General features: G+C 40.7%; 1 protein-coding gene across 1 annotated transcript in view; it reads right to left on the bottom strand.

The window, feature by feature from the left end:
- Nucleotides 1-12,074, bottom strand: part of diaph1 (diaphanous related formin 1) — a 96,617-nt gene extending 84,543 nt beyond the window's left edge. Inside the window, exon 1 of the mRNA XM_080502440.1 lies at nucleotides 11,918-12,074. Within this exon, the coding sequence (XP_080358566.1) occupies nucleotides 11,918-12,016 (99 nt within the window). The 5' untranslated portion in view covers nucleotides 12,017-12,074. The remainder of the gene's footprint in view (nucleotides 1-11,917) is intronic.
- Nucleotides 12,075-16,511: the final 4,437 nt, after the last annotated feature.

Here is a 16,511-nt window from a genome sequence, read left to right as displayed (position 1 = left end):
ATGTCATCATAATTTGATGGGGGGGGGGGGAATATGCAGTCGCTATAGTGTCTGCACTGATGAACTAGTCCACTCCACAAACAAATTGAAACTCCTATGTTCAATCGTGAAGGGCACCATTTATAGATGCCAGTCAGACATCGGGTCGCTGACAAGAAATTAAGTCTGATTACCATAAATTAGTAACATCAGTCCTGCATTCATGTTACTTGCTGCCAACCGTGCTAAATAAAGCTCCTGTGGATGCTGCAGAGTTCATGTTGTTTACCTGCGAGAATAGATTTTCCCACTAAAATGCCACAGATGAATCTGCTGACCTCATGGACAGGTGAATGTTGCTGTGAGTGGGTGTGGGCTGACAGCATGTGTTCAGTGAGGCGGAACGAGAACTCCAGTACTTGAAGTGCTGGTGGAAAGCCGAAAAGTCGTTTTGCTTATTTGTGTTATGAGATATGCAAAGTTTATTTTTGGTTGATTCAGAAACTACAGCGGGACAAACTGTGGCGGTGTTAAGCTTATTTGTGGGGGAAACCGTTGGTTAAGCAATATGGAAGACGGATGAATTATACAGATAATACACACAATTTAGGTCTAACTTAAAAATGTTTCCATCATACAGAGGGTATGTACACTACTGAACATACATGTTCAGTCATTATGATTATAGTGAATTATGTGCCAAGAGATTCAAGTGCAAGCTCATTTTCTTAACATAGAATTTTCTTATCATAGGACCAGCAGAGGATGTACTTCCTGCAGCAGCTGAAGAAGTTCAGTCTGCCAGTAATGATGATGGTACACTTCTACACCTCCATCATCGAGTCCATCCTCACCTCCTCCATCACCGTGTGGTACGCTGCAGCTATGGCCAAGGACAAGGGCAGGGTGCATTGCATCAGCCGCTCGACTGAGAAGGTCATCGGCTGCAATCTGCCTTCCCTCCAGGGCCTGTACGCCTCCAGGACTGTAAGGCGTACAGGTAAGATTGTGGCCAACCCCTCCCACTCTAGACACACACTCTTTCAATCACTCCCCTCTGGCAGGAGGCTGCGGTCCATCAGGGGGAGAAAAAAAAAAAACAGTTTCTTCTCGTTTGCCATCAGCCTCCTGAGCATGCCCTTCTGGCATGTAAACCGATCAAATTCACAGGCCTCTGGTGCAAAGTTCTCACCCTGGTTATGACAAATTTTCCTTTCATGACATGATTTCTCAGAGACCACTCAGAAAATGTGGGCATGGATATCTACAAAATGTCATTGGAGAAAGATTTGTTAAAATATAAGTCACTTCATAAACAAATCATAGGGGTTCAGTTCCCAAAATATCTGACTGTGGTATTATAGAATGGATAGAGGATGGAGTTTTCGGGTATTTCAAGGAAGGGTTGGAAGACAAATGACCTATCTGTTATGATGGATCAAACTTGAACGACATCAGTTTGAAAGGCTTGCCAGTTCGGAGAAACGTCAACCACGTCTGTGTGTCGCACACACTGACAGTTCGTTATTATTCGGCGAGTTTCTGCAGATGAAGACGCAGTTCAAATTAAAGTTACCCCAGAGCTTTACCGGTAGAATGAGTGCCCATGTGAATAATTTAATTCAATGAACATACTGGCATGAGTGGACCTGGGGATGTTCGAAGGTTAAAACAGTAATTAATCAATTTAATTCATGCACCATACCGCCACAGGCTATAAACCTTTAAGATACTACCCTGCGTGAACAGGTCGAAGACACATCGTCTGGTGGCGAGACAAATTTGTGGGCAGGACAGGTGAAATGTTGAATATATTGTGTGTCTGGGGGAAGACAGGGTGAGGATGAAATGGTACAGAGAGCAGTCTAAAGTTGGTACTTAAGCCTCAGTAACATGTTCTACCATTGATCTTCTGTAAGATTTTACAACATTTATGAGTTAAATTTATAATTTATACATTATAAATTATACATTTATAATTTGAGTTCATTCAATAGTGTATACAACAATGTTTGTTCAGTAATAACACAATCTTTTAAGGCTGTGAAAAACATTCTTACATCTCAGTGCTTTAATTAGTCCATGCAAAACAAACAAAATATATTCCTTATCAAAAATAAAACAAAAAACAATCAATAAATAACCATAGTAATCAATAGCAATTCTTAAGTTATACATTCCATATTAAAAATTGGTCAAAACAACGAACGATACTAACATTATTCTCTGCATAACGATAAATGGAAAATAAACAATGTGAGAGTTCATAAATAGTTTATTAAATGTTTTGAAAAGATTAGTATTATCAGGATTAGATGTTCTTCAAATATTCATTATATTTTCTTAGGTTTTTCAGTGTTTGTGTGTGTTGTGTCATCTCATTAATCACAATGATTTGAAGTGTTACCATAGCTACACACTGAGCGTACAGGGGGACGAGGCAGTACTGAGACGGGCGGGCACGCCTAGGCATGGTTTTAGTTTCCAACGTATACAGTCATCACAGGAAATTACAAACAACCACACTCTATTACGCACTCACGCACCCTGAATGAAAAGCCGTCTCTCTGACTCAAGTTTAGGTCGCTAAGAGATTAGAATTATAAACAATCGCAGTTTTAGGTCTGGGCATAACTGCTCATTTGAGAATTGAAGCCCGATTGTCAATCACCATTTTAAAGTAACCTGCAATTAGAATAGAAAGAATAGGTGAGAAGCCAAAATGTGATATTGCTCACCAAGCCTGTAGTGTGATTTTCCTCAATACATTTTTTAAAAAATCAGGTCTGAACAGCTGCTTCTAATGATCCTATACACCTTACTGTCCCATAGGCGTGAGGTGCATTTGAGTGCACAGACTGTAGACGTGTGAAAGACATTTTAATTGTATATCAGCTCAAGTGGGGCATGTTTGCTGCATGACTGCTCCTCATCCCTGGCCCAGTGTTGTTAATGGAGACACAAAGCCCATCCCCAACCCACGTTCTGGCAAGAGAGTTAATGAATGTGACAATTATTCAGCACAGACAGCTTTTGAGCAATATTTTTACACTATTCTGGTCAAGTCAAGCTGTTGCACGAAAGCCTGTCAAGACTGGAACTTAGAAAAGCTCTCAGCCGTAGAATTGCATGCAAGAAAGTTAGATTTTAACTATTGACAAGTGGCCAAAGTGTACTTCGTTGGTGTGTAATAAGGCCCCCTGCCATCTGAGTTCTTTCAATCATACCGGGATCCTCAAGGTTTCAGATTTAGGAATGAGAAAACCGACATGGAATACATTTATACCGGTCTCCTGCACAGATCCTTGGCCTTAAGCTTACAAGAAAGTGTACAATGCAATGTGTGGACAATGTTGTCTTAGGATGACTGCAAACTATGCAAACAGAGCTATTTTTTTTAGCTATAATAACCTAAATCAGCTCTACAGTTGAACAAACTTCATGGAAAAAAAAAAACTTTTTCTGTTGAATTCCAGACACCAAGTCATATTGTAGGGTGCTATATTTAGCCATTAGCGAGCCAGAAAATTTCATATAACGTCATTCACAGAGTCATTACAATGTGATGTAAAAATAGACTCCAGTGGCCTCAGTTTCCTACAGTGCTGACCAAAACATCCCCTGATGAGATGTGCATGTGTGTTCTGCTGCTAAACTGCCTCTGTAGCCTTAAATGTTTTCAACATCTTACTTCATTCTGACTAGAAGGTGTTGCCATCCACAGGCCGTTTAAAGCTGTGGCGACACAGCAGTCTGAGATTAGCTTTAATCTCTCAGGGGAAGAGTCACAGAAGCAGAGTGACTATAATCCTGACTAAGGCCTGAACCCCCACCACCCCCATACAAAACATGTAAAATGCACATAGGTGAGAGAAGTTATCTGTGAGAATCAGTCTCATGGTTTGTATATACACTTCTCTACTGGCTCTTTAAAGGATAGAGAGGATGAGCCGGACACATTCACCATGGGACTCCCTTCACACCAACGTCATTGGTTTTACTTATTCAAAGGGGACAGATTTTCAGAAGAAAAGTCTCCTCCTGTATGAGTTTATCCATAGAAGGCAAAACTACAAAAGTTCACAATGTTAAGAATAATAAAATCGTGTGGTGGGAGAATAAGTTCAATAGAATCAATAACTGAAGGGAAAGTATGAGCAATGGTTAACCTAAAGCAAATACACCGTGGCGCAATGAAAGCCATTGCGCCATGGTGAAAGTCAGTCAAGATAATCTACATTCAACTGCACAAAGCAAAATTAAGCAAAAAAAAACTAAACCTGGACAAAGTTTGTGCTTGTCTTTATAGATGTGTGTACAACAAAAGACCCGGCACAATTGAGGGCTCCAAACAAAATAGTAATCAGTAGTATAAACCTTATTTAGTTTTTACAAGACTATAATCCAACACCACTCAAGCGAAGGAGTCCCACCAAGATCATTACAGTGGTTTCAAGTTTATCTCATGAGCTGTAGCTGACAGAGGCTTCTACTGATGATCCAATGAAATATAAATGAACTCGATATGATACAAATCTCAATAGCTGAAACCATGTGTGGTTTTACCTGACAACTGATTAGTGACTGCTGCCCTTTACATGAACAATCACACCAAACGCCTCAAAATAAACCAGGCTTTCGAAGTCAGGCTGTGTCCATGTTCTTTGACATTTTTATAACCCCCCTGGAACATTTTAGTACAATTGATGGAAAGGGAAAATGAGAGAGATAAGGACACAAAATAATGGGGACGAATAAGGAAGCATCCTGTTCTCTCTATTTGCACAACTTCCTGTCACAGCCCTCATGTTTCGAGAGACCAAAAAAAAAAAAATTACAGTACAGCAGTAACACTCACGTGTCCTTATTAGACTACAGAAAAAAAGAAAGAACTGACAAAATGAGGGTGTGAAAAAACGAAACACCCAGGAGGTCAGGCTATTTTGAATTTGTAAGACTGCTTTATCAAAGCCACATCTCTCCAACTGTAACTCGTCTTTTTTTTAGTAGAACTAATGAGAGAATCAACTGACCCGAGTGGACAAACTTGTGCTTAATATTGTTAACCAAAGAGTGAACTGTATGACCTCGACAAGGCTTCGGGTGGTAGCAGATGAACCTGACAATGGCAAACAATCAACAACCGCAGGCAGCATATGCACATAGGTATTTGTTGAAGCAACTTCTCTAAGGGGAAATAAGTGCAATGAGCATAGGAACAGAGTGCGACGCTTCCCCTACAGGCTGACTGTGTCGCACTCGAAAACGCATGCAGCAAACAAACCGGAAGACATGCTTTCGGTGCAGAAATGGCACACTACTGTCACCTGCATCACCTGACGATAACAGGGGGAATATATCACTTGCTATGGCTTTCTATTGGACATCTCAGTCTTTAACTTAACCACTTGCAAAGCAGCTTAAAAACAGCATAATAATGCACTGTGTACATTCTGTCACCGAGTGCAAGTATGATAATAGAAACGCAAAAATGAAAGAGCAACAACAACAACAATTGTTTTCCTCTCAAGGCAGAAAAACCGCTGTCACAGGGGTTTGTGCTAATAAGACAGCAACACGACTCCGCCTCTTAGTAAATCTATTGCTGCACAAAACACACAAACAATATCTTCTACAGTAAGCCAACAAGGACTGCTCACACAAATAAAACTCAGATACTGAAGTGTGAGCAACATGGATTAGCCTAAGTCCTCTATCACAGTGCATGCAGTTTGATTAGGACAGCAACGAATAATTACTTTTATCATGTACTTATTTGCTGCTTATTTTCCTCCACTAAGTGGTTGTCACATCACCAAAGTGCTGGAAAAAGTTCATTTCAACTTCTCAGAAACCACAGTTGAAATGATCGAATGTCTTGCTTGGTCATACCAGCAGCTAGAAGCCAAAAGACATTCAGTTTACAGTATAAACAAGAATAGAGGAAGCAGAACTTTAAGCAAGACATAAGGTTTCAAACCGTTGCCACTAACTAACGATATATCAACATTCTAATGTCAGGTCGCAAGCAACAGGAGCAAGTGACTGCTAACTAAAAGGCAAAGGTAGATGCACTCCTGGACAGGTCACTCGTCCACCACCACACACAAACCGAAGTTGGATTCGCCAATTACCCACAAAAGCATGTGGTAAGAAACCACAGTATCTGGAGAAAATACAGATTCCACAGAGAGAAGGCCCTCGAGCCGACACTTCAAGTGAGAATCCTCTTGTGGTGAGGCATAAGTGCTAAACACTAAATTAAAATGTGACCCCCCCCCCCCCCCCCCACTCACTTATCAAGTTATGTCAACTGAATATGAACTTCCTAATTAGACCAGACCTCCTTAACATCCTATTGTGGACAAATGACATTAAAAGGATTGTTAAGGCTGATGGACTTCAGGTCAAACTGGCTGTGTGGGATGTCTCGTCCAAGAGTACGGAGACATAAATAGACTATTCTGACAATAATCAGGTGGATCACAGGGAATTGTGGATCGAAGCTTAATGCCAAGTGGAATGTCAAGTGCACCATATGACACAAGCTGAATACCTACCGTTAACAACCTGCAGCACACTGTCAATTGATGTGCTGAAATAAGACTGACTCACAGAGGATAATTGATGAAGTGCAGAGAGAGAGAGGGAGAGAGACAGACAGATAAAGAGATGGAGATAGAGAGAAAGAAACTTGAAGGAAACACATATGCAAAAAGGTGTTATTGCACGTTAAGTATAGTGGCGTGGTGACTCCACATTCCACCGTGTGCCTGCCTCAACAAATTGATCAGTGGCACTTTTATTAGACAACGCACTGCTCGCATCCTGTCAGAACAGGCTTCAGAGAAAACAGCTGCCCCTATTCGATTTTTGAATTACGGTATGAATGAGGCAAACCAGCTAATGTGTACATTAATCATTACAGTCCTCCAGGGCACATTATCCAAACCGTCTTCCTTCCATGTAATTACGGAAATCTGGACAAGCCATCAGTCTAACTCCAGAATGAATGACAAGTAGGCCCGCTTATAGAGCTGCCGACAGGAATCGAAACTGACAGCATCTGAAAAGTGATAAACGAAAGAGTTTTGTTACAATTTGCATCTGAAGAATTTCAATATGGATATTTACACATTCTGAAACTGACTTTTTCCTTTTCCATCACTTTTCAGCTAAATTTGTGTCACCCATTTTAAACGCTATGTGCATTCAGTCAATAGACACTGTAGCATGGAGCACTCAAACTATCATAATCTTGCAGATGTAGGCCCCAAAATTAAAAAAATTCAAACAAAAAATCAAACACCACTGCTTCCAACTGTGGTGTGCTGGAGTGTTGAAAGCAACTGCTCCAAAGTGTGCAACAACTTTTTCTTGTATTCACCCATGGGCATATCACAATAGTTACATCCTGATCTGATCGAGGCAATTTCAATGTTTATTGATAGTGATCAGGAAACGGACCACATAATTTTAGCCAAATTACCGTACCATAAAGTGACAACTGCGTGCCACAAGCCATCAATGGTCCTGTAAACAAGCCCAGACGATCAGAAATAAGAAGGAGGCGAAAACACTGCAGAAGCAATTTGAAATATCTGCCACACAAACAGTTATGTGTATGTAATGTTCAGTAAACACTCACTGAGAGGGGCTTCAATCACTCAGTATAACAATACTGCATAAAAGTCTGTCACCACGTGACCAGGACAACTACTGTACAATTCTTGGAATTAAAGTGACTTTGGTTGCGACGACAGGCCCATTAAACTAAAAAACTTCCATCTGCAAAAATTCTTTACTTCTGTGATATAGTACTCATTTTGTAGTAGCTGTAGCTCTGTTAGATTCGACTCTGTAATTCAAGTTTCACGTCACCTTTAACTTGTCATTAACACTCACTACACCCCCTCTGCTTTCCTCGAGCTCCTTATCTGCATTTCTCTTTTCTGGCGTCCCTCCCACTCTTTTTTTCTTCTTAGCTTTTTGTCACGCTCTTCACTTAACTCCCTCTTAGTCTCTTTCTTGCGCTCTCTGCGCCTGCCTCCCCAGCACTTCCTCGATGATGGCTCACTCGCTCTCGTGGTTCGGCTGTGCTCTCTAAAACACCGTTGTTCACTCTGAGCCAAGAGACCCCTGCCACCGGCAGTCCATTAACCACTCGAGTTTCACGCTGGCACTCAGTCATCCTATTCTTCAACTCACAGTGTGCTCTTCTTCCCCCTGAGATGTACAGAACAGGACGCGGTGTGTCTGTGCATGCCGAGGAGTGCGTGCTGGAGGAAAAGAATAACGAAAGAGGCAAGAGACCCAATGTGCAACAAAGAAAAATGCCTAACTATTCCACTTGACTCAAACGACAAGGGTCAAAATCAAGTGTCACTACAGAGTCGTGACCTGAGAGCTCTGCTTTCGCCACTCAGGCATCAACATAAATTAAGCTTTTGCTGAGGTAGTTCCCCCAGGATGCAAGTGCACTGCTGCACAAAGGCACAAGATTTCATGCTTGGGGGAAGATTCATCCGTCTTTGCAATTCATCTCACTTTTAGTCATCAAAAAGAAGACATATCAACCTGCATTTGAGGATGAAACTCAATGGCAATGGCGACAGTTTGAGCACACGGATATAAGACTGCAATTAAATCAGATACAGACACGAACAAGGCCATTGATTTATTCAGTGTACTCAGACTGATAGGTCATGAGGATACTCTCAGTTCTCACAGTACTTAACAGAAGAGTGGCAAGCACAAATCAAATCATTTGCATGGCGATGATGTACATACAACGCTAGCAAAGGTAGTAATAAGTGTACTTCTCACATTTTGGATTTAGAGGGCCCAAGCAGGGTCAAAATCCTACTTGACACATTTATTTCATTCAGTTCATGTCTTATAGTAACTTTACATGTATAACACCAAAGTGGTAAATACAAAATTCTAATAGATTTATTTTACTATCAGCGCCTGGTGAAAACTGGTCCAACAGGCAAGCTGAGATTGCATGCTTGAGCAAGTCAGCATATTTCCCAGCTCTGTGAATATTCAGTATGAAAGAAAAATGTTGTGCATGGATACAGTTTGCTATGGACTACAACAGGTTGGTCTTCTTCTCCCCGAAGGAAAATGTGAATATGCATGAACATGGTTCATATAATGCTAAAGAATACAGCAAACCTAATAGTGACACTGCATGGTGGTTATCCATATAATTATAATACAGATATATCCCTGTGTACTTGTAAGGAATGTAAACTATCCTCCTGCCATAAATTCAAATGTTGGAAAGAAATCTCTATAAAAACCTGGATAATAATGCAACCAAACTGTCTATAACGACTGAATGATGTGGCAGTGACAATTTACAGTTGTGTAGTGGTTAGTGTTCTCCTCGCCCAGCAAAAATAATTTAAGTTTGAATCCAGTGGGGGCTGCCTTTCTTCACAAGTCACAGTTTGACAACGTGTTTGAGGTTTATTTCCCATAGATGTGAATGTGAACACATGTTTGTGTTAACCAACTCCGGGCGGGTTGCCAGTCCATCACTGGCTCGAGCTCCCCAAAACCCTGAATTAAATAGAAGATTGAAGAATGGGTATAAAAAGGTAATGTGCAACTTCACATGGTCATGAGAATAACATTGAAGTTGTTCAGTCTTCACCAAATATGTATTAGTCTATTTGGTTTAATTTCTTATCAGTATAAAAATAAAAAGTCACTCATAGGAAATTTCCAGACAAAAAAGATAGGCAAAGCCAGTAAACTGCCAAATTCAACAAAGGTATTCCAGATCAAGAATTTGGGCTACCTTGTATTCACAACAGCTGTCCAAAGCAGTGATCCCTGGCTAATCCACAGCGTGTCTGCCTGCCGGGTTGATCCTGCATGTTTATGTCAGCAACATTCATGAATGTTGATCCTCTTCTGTATCTCTGTGTCTTAAGAACACTGATAGCCCTTCAGGGTTCACAGCTAAAATGATCCGCTGTTGGCTTCAAACGGAATATCTCGGCAAACGCTTAATGTATCTGTACTCTGCATACATTTGTAAATTGAACATTAAGCTTCAGATGTATCTGTGAGCAGTGAATCTCATTGTATATTCCAAATGGAAAGAACTGCAGGTTAAGCAGAATAGATACAGCCAGTTGGATGATTTGACACACAGAAATGGCTGGGGAGCAATACACAAACAGTAAATTGGAAATGTGTTGAATACTGAGGTTAGAGAAGTTTCACGAACCCTACCTGGTGTGACAGAAACAGGCACATTTTAGTTAGATCGGTGAGGGAAAAGTAAGAACCAGAATAGAATTGAATTAATGCAGAATCATTTGGATTTTAAAAAAACAAAAAACTCATACAGCACTAAAATAATCTCTGAAAACGTGCCCCTATTTGTAGCATTTAAACGTGCAATGTTTGACACTACACTGACTATGTTGTACTTTACAGATCCTCTGTATGGTTGTTAACTTGTATTTTTTTCTGAAAAAATGGCTCTCTTGAAAACAAGGCATTGTGTCTCATTTACTTTGTAAAACTGAGACAAAGACAAATTTAAAATAGAATGCCAAACAGGTCGAATGGCAATGCTGTACCCCGTCATAAGTCCTATGTTTCTCATTGTGTCATTGTCCTCCGGTAGGAGATGCGATAAGGCCATAGCTAAGTCACTGTCACAGACAAGATGACCGAAAAAGTGCATGTTGTGTTGTACATCAAGTTCAACACAGATAATTTGTCAAGCTTTTTTCTTCATCTGACCTCCAGCCATGATGGTGTCATAAAAATTCAGCAAAAAGAGGTTCACATTTCAGAGTTTAGTGGTGTGCTAAAGTCGAGGGCATTCTTCACTGTCTGTTGAAACATCGAGCTGTGTTCATGCAGACAGGCACTTTACACTTTAAGGCAAAAGAAAAAAAAAATCTTATCTCTGTATCATTGCATAATGAGTTCCTGTCTATGACTCATGTTTACTTATAGCCCCACCTGATACATGAGTGCACCAGTATAATATTGTGGCATAAAACAAATGCCCTGAAATCTGAACATTTGTCTCTGAATGCAATTTGTTTTTCAATGTAAACAATGGAGTTGTGTATAGCTTTGTGTAGCAGCGTAAACCACATGCCTGACCTTGTCATGAAAACCTGGGCCTTCAGCAAAGTCCAACAACAACCCCTAACTGCTTGGCATATGTGCAACTGGGCTCAAGCTCAAGTGGTATAATTACACAAAAAGTCTGAACAAACCTTCCAGCATTTAGCCCTCTGTGTTCATCCCTGTGAGTAAGGTTGAAAATACCAACTGGCTTTCAATGAAGGACAAGAAGATCACTGAAAACTGACCATGTATGTGTGATAGAGTTGCTCATTCGGCCTGTGCATCCTCTATAGTTACCATGTACAATATCAGTTTCCACCTTGTTGCTAGACATGGCCATGGGTTTTAAGTTGCACAACAGTTTGCTGTGGCAGATGACAGACTGTGAGTCCTACAGACACCATGCTGAATCATACACGCTGACAGGTACACACCGAGTGAGGTCATTAAGATTAGGTTCGCGAAAAATCCAGGCCACTCCTTACCTTGGAAAGTTACATATTAGAATACACACACACACACACACACACACACACACACACACTCACACACTCCTCTCTGGCTACAGAAATGCAACAATGTGTGTTTGGATGTGAGAAGGATGAAACGACCGGTTGCATTCTGCTCAACTTTCAAACAGTTTTCAAAAGTGAAGCTTCTTTCTCAATATGGTGACATTTATCAGTAAGTTGACCTGAATCCTGCAGGGAAACGTTTCACTTTGTGTTGACAGCTGGTGAACAGCTCCAGGCGGTCAAAGTAATTACAGGTACGGTGGCAGTTTGTGTGGCTCCTCTTTCAACATTCACAGTGTTTAGGCCATACTCACAAATTTCTTCTTCCCATCTCCATCCTCGTAGTTCTTCTTGGACTTCTTGTCCTTCTTGGGAGCCGCAGCGGAGGCAGAATTCCCGGTGTGTTGATCCATATTTATATACGTTAATCCGTTCCCTTGAACTGGGTGTCAAAATAAGCACGTGTGGCGGGTAATCTCCCCGCTTCCACCACGGAGCTATAGTGTTTATTAACTTTGAGGAATGGAGATCTCCCCCCCTGGGGCCTTGGTAGAGAGCCCCGGCTAACTAGCCACAATTAGCAGCGTGCTGCTAATGACTTGGTGGAGATCCAAGTGAAACCCAGCGAGCCCCTCAACGAGCCGCCGCTCCGCACGAAGGAGGGAAATTCAAAGCTCGGCCACAAGTCCGCCTCGCGAAAAGTGTGAAAACGACCCGCTAAGTCCGGAAGCACATGAACCGAGACGCTGTTTTCTCCCTTTTCCTCTCGCATGTAACACAAGCGGACGTCACAACAGTGTGAATTTTAACTAAACATGCGGTAACTAACCGAGCTAACGTTAGCCTTAGCTGGGCTAAGTAGCCCGTAGGTGGAAACAAGAAGTAAAAAAAAAAAACGACAACAAAAAAACCTTCCGCAAGTTGTTCAAGCCGCCGCAACGCCAGCGACAAGGAAGCGTTACGGGAGGCTTCGGTCCTCGGTATGTCCCAGGTTAGTTTCCATGATTGCTCGAAGTTTGATGAACTTTTTAACCCCTAAGTGCCAGGCTTTCTTTGGCAGGAGGCAGCGGAGGCTTCCTGTTCGGGTCGGAGCTGGCTTGTTGGGAGGAGTCTGAGCGTCGCAACTTCACCTGAGAGGATTTAAGTGACAGCTCTGAAACTCTTGTCAGCCTCCTCCACCAGTTCACACCAAGAAACATTACTGCTGCTGAGTGGAAACGTTCACACGGGCAGACATTAATAATGTGCCAACTCCACTTTCACCAGGTCTACTTAGTGTTATTCTGATTAGCTGTATCCTCTGAGTTATGGTTGCCACACATTCATGCTCTGGTTGATATACTGAGGTACATATGTACGTATATAAGCATTACCTTTAATAATAAACACTGAAAGTCAGAAGTGTTCTTTATTTTAATAAAGTATTGATCACTTGCTGTCTGTCTCACCTTATACAATTCTCCTAAATTGATAATATAGATATTTTTGGAAAAACAAAAATGGGAAAAATTAAGTATTAGGTTTTTTTTTGTGTACAAGCTATTGGAGTAGACAAAAGAATTTCTTATCTGACTTGGTTTGAAATAAAACATGTCCATGCCTCCCTAATTATAAACGCTCAAGGCAGTCTGTCAGTGGGGTCAGACGTCTGAACCTACTTGAAAGAGACAAAGATCAAATAAACGGTTTCAGAGAGAGGATTAACAAATCCAAAATCTTAATTAAGGACAAATAGAAGTGAAATGAGGGCTTTTTCACACAAGTAAACACAAAATGAGCATGTAAATATATATGTATCTTAATAATATATGTATTATTAATCTTGACAGTTTTAGTATTTGATGACCCAGGTGAAGGCCATAAGTCAAAAAGCTTAAAAAGTACAATAATTATGCCACACTAAAAAGTGCATTGTATGCATCTTAGACATGGGTGAAGTCCTATCATCAGTCACTGTAAAACTAATTATAGACATTGAATAATAGACATTGATCAGTCTTTGTAATGCCTCTCAGTATGCCTTTAGTAATTGCCCAAGATGATTCAGCTTGTAGTGCTCAATGTGCTCACCTTTGTCACTTTTTCTTCACATTCTGACACCGTTTCATTTCCAGACTCTTCGCTAGATTACAATGTGATGGCATCTTGACTGGCCTGCTACACAATAGGACGAGAGGGTGACTGATCTTTAATAATTCCGCTACAATTTCTCTTTAGTTTTTACAAGAGACTTAAAACTGATCAAATGTATTTGAGCCCCGTTGCAGTTGTAGTTTATATTGTATGATCAGTAGTACACTCGATGGATTCCACTTGTGACTTTCACAGTGATAATTATTAATCAGGTTTTTCAAATTGTCTATGTACAATAAATAATCTCTTTATCATGATAACCCTTTGTTTGTCAATCCTTTAAGCCGTGTAACGTTTTCCTTTTCTGTGCATATTAGAAAAGCATTATGTATGGTACCATAGTTCAAAAGTTGCTCAAAATCCGCACAAAGGTCAATTCTAAGTATTGTAGTAGTTGAACTCACCAGCAGCAGGCAGCACAGGCCAGTTAATCTGAATAGTGAGAAGGCCGATACTTGCTGGTTCATAACCTTCTGCTGTCTTGAGAAATGAGTTTAACAATTTACAGCATGGATTAAAAGGTGCAGCAGTCACTGTCAGCTCCATACCTACAACCTACACTTAAGTTTAACAGCAGCTAGCTCCTGGAAATAGCTCAGCCTTTTTTTTTCTTTTCTTTCCTTTTTCTTTTTTTTAACAGTCCAGCACCCACCAATAAAACACAGGCAGAGTCAATGAGGCAAGTTGAGAAAATTCATTTTTATGAAATTAATGTAGCATGAAAATTCTCCTAAATTGACTATACTGACTTTGGGCTATTTTTAAAGCTTTCTGTACACCTGCAGCCTGCTCCTCCTCTTTCATTGCATTCTGGACTTATCTTTAAGATCTCTGAAATGTACTGTATAAATGCAGCACCAACCTCTTTCCAGTATTCTTAAGTTGCACACTTCCTGATGATTACGTGCAAGCAATTGATCTTATCTCACGTATCTGCAAAGGAACTCTGATGAAGTCGAGAGATCTTAATTCTACCAGCGTCACAATGATTAAGCTATTTAAAGTGTGTGTCACGACCTGCCTTTCCCCTCAAAACACCAGTGATGGGTGCTGCTGAATTCTTTATATCTATTTTATGTAGGTGGTTAAAGTGTTTTGTAAATGCATGTTTCCAACATTTCCATGGCTTCGGCGCTTCACTTTCCCTGTACAAAAATCCAATTCTGCATGCAAATACCCAGACCAGAGGCTCCACCATGTGGTTAGAATGAAAACAGCAGGCTTGTTGGTTTCACTCATTATCGCAGTATAATCGTGATGAAAACTATTTTGTCTTCAGGCACATGTGTATTTACGGAGTGCATGAGTTAGTGTACGCAAACAAACTGCAGTCATGAAAAAGACACAAAGTCAAAAGTGTGGTAAATAATTGCTCAATTCCTTGAATAATTTCCTCCAAATAGCAGCATTTATTTGCATTGTGAGTCAAACTTTCAGCAAATGCAGATCTCTGACCCTCATGACGTCTGATTTCAAGGCTCCTAACAGCCGCAACGTATCTTGATTATGCACCACAGCAAGAAATAATCACCACGTTCAGCTCATCTCAGTGAAATTTTACAGCTCAAAGATGGAGCATCCAGAAGATTTTGAATGAATTCTGCTCAGAAGAATGTCTGACACCACTTTCAGTGAATTGGGTAATTTTGTGAAGTCAGGTCCAATAGCTACTTAAAATGCAGCTTCTTCTCGTCTGAAAACCAGTGATGGTGCACTGGCTTGGGAACAAGCATACATACACAGCCAGTCACAGGATTACAGAGATAGGCTCAGTTTATCTGCCTTGGTATGTAAAAGATGTTTCCCAACAACAAGATTGGAGAGGATTTGCACATCACCGATGGCACTGGAACAGACAAACAGTTTGGTTCATCGGACAGGATTCGACATACTTCAGCCTCGAGTCTTCATTCTCCGGCATATTGGCGCTATAAATTATGGAAGAGAGGTTAATTAAAAGTGCAAGTGCACGATAAGACACGGCAGCCCTGTGGCTCTCGTAAAAGGGCCTCCAATGACATACTAAATGATAAACAGTTGGCCTTTTACATGCACAGCTGCAACATCGCCCTCAGCATCGTTAGTCATGTACAGGTGCACAGACGAAAAGACTTCAAAGTCAGCTATATTTGAATATTTTAATGGCGCTGAAGAGGTCATTCAATCATTTGTACAATGGAGAATTTTGAAGGGAATTGTGTGTTGATTGTTTTGATTCACAATACAAGACAGTTAAGTTACAACCTTACAAAATTGTGTAGCCTATATACAGAATACTGCAGACCCCTATGATGACATAATGATACACTTTCTCATTAAAAACAAAAACAAAAAAAGGATTCACCTTCACGGGACCACTGTCAAATCAATGTGCAATCGTATCGGATAAATCAAGCTTTCGAACACAGGCCCTGGAAATGAAAATGTTAGCTGATGATAAATTGTTTCACATCCGTTAAACTACAAGGTGACTCAAGATAACAGCTTATTTCACTTATTTCAGGTTACTCGTGGTCAAGAGTTATACTTTTATCTTCATATCTACCCACAATATTTCCCAAAAATGCTATATTTTCTGAGCTATGGACCTTAAGTGAAAAATGGAGACTCCATGTGCCATGACCGGATTCCAGGACATTGAGGTCCACATGTGTCCAAGACAACTGAAAAGGGCAAGAACTTCATGTGTCCAGATGTGCAGCTGTTGTTCAGGGGTAGCTAATCCCTGAATCCTCACAGGAGCCTGACCAAACACCCAGAATCCCACAAGTTGTC

Source organism: Blennius ocellaris (genome assembly GCF_963422515.1).
Source record: "Blennius ocellaris genome assembly, chromosome: 9".
In the NCBI taxonomy this organism is placed as follows: Eukaryota; Metazoa; Chordata; class Actinopteri; order Blenniiformes; family Blenniidae; genus Blennius; species Blennius ocellaris.
The sequence above is the reverse complement of the archived record's forward strand: the minus strand, read 5'-3'. Positions and strand labels throughout refer to the sequence as shown.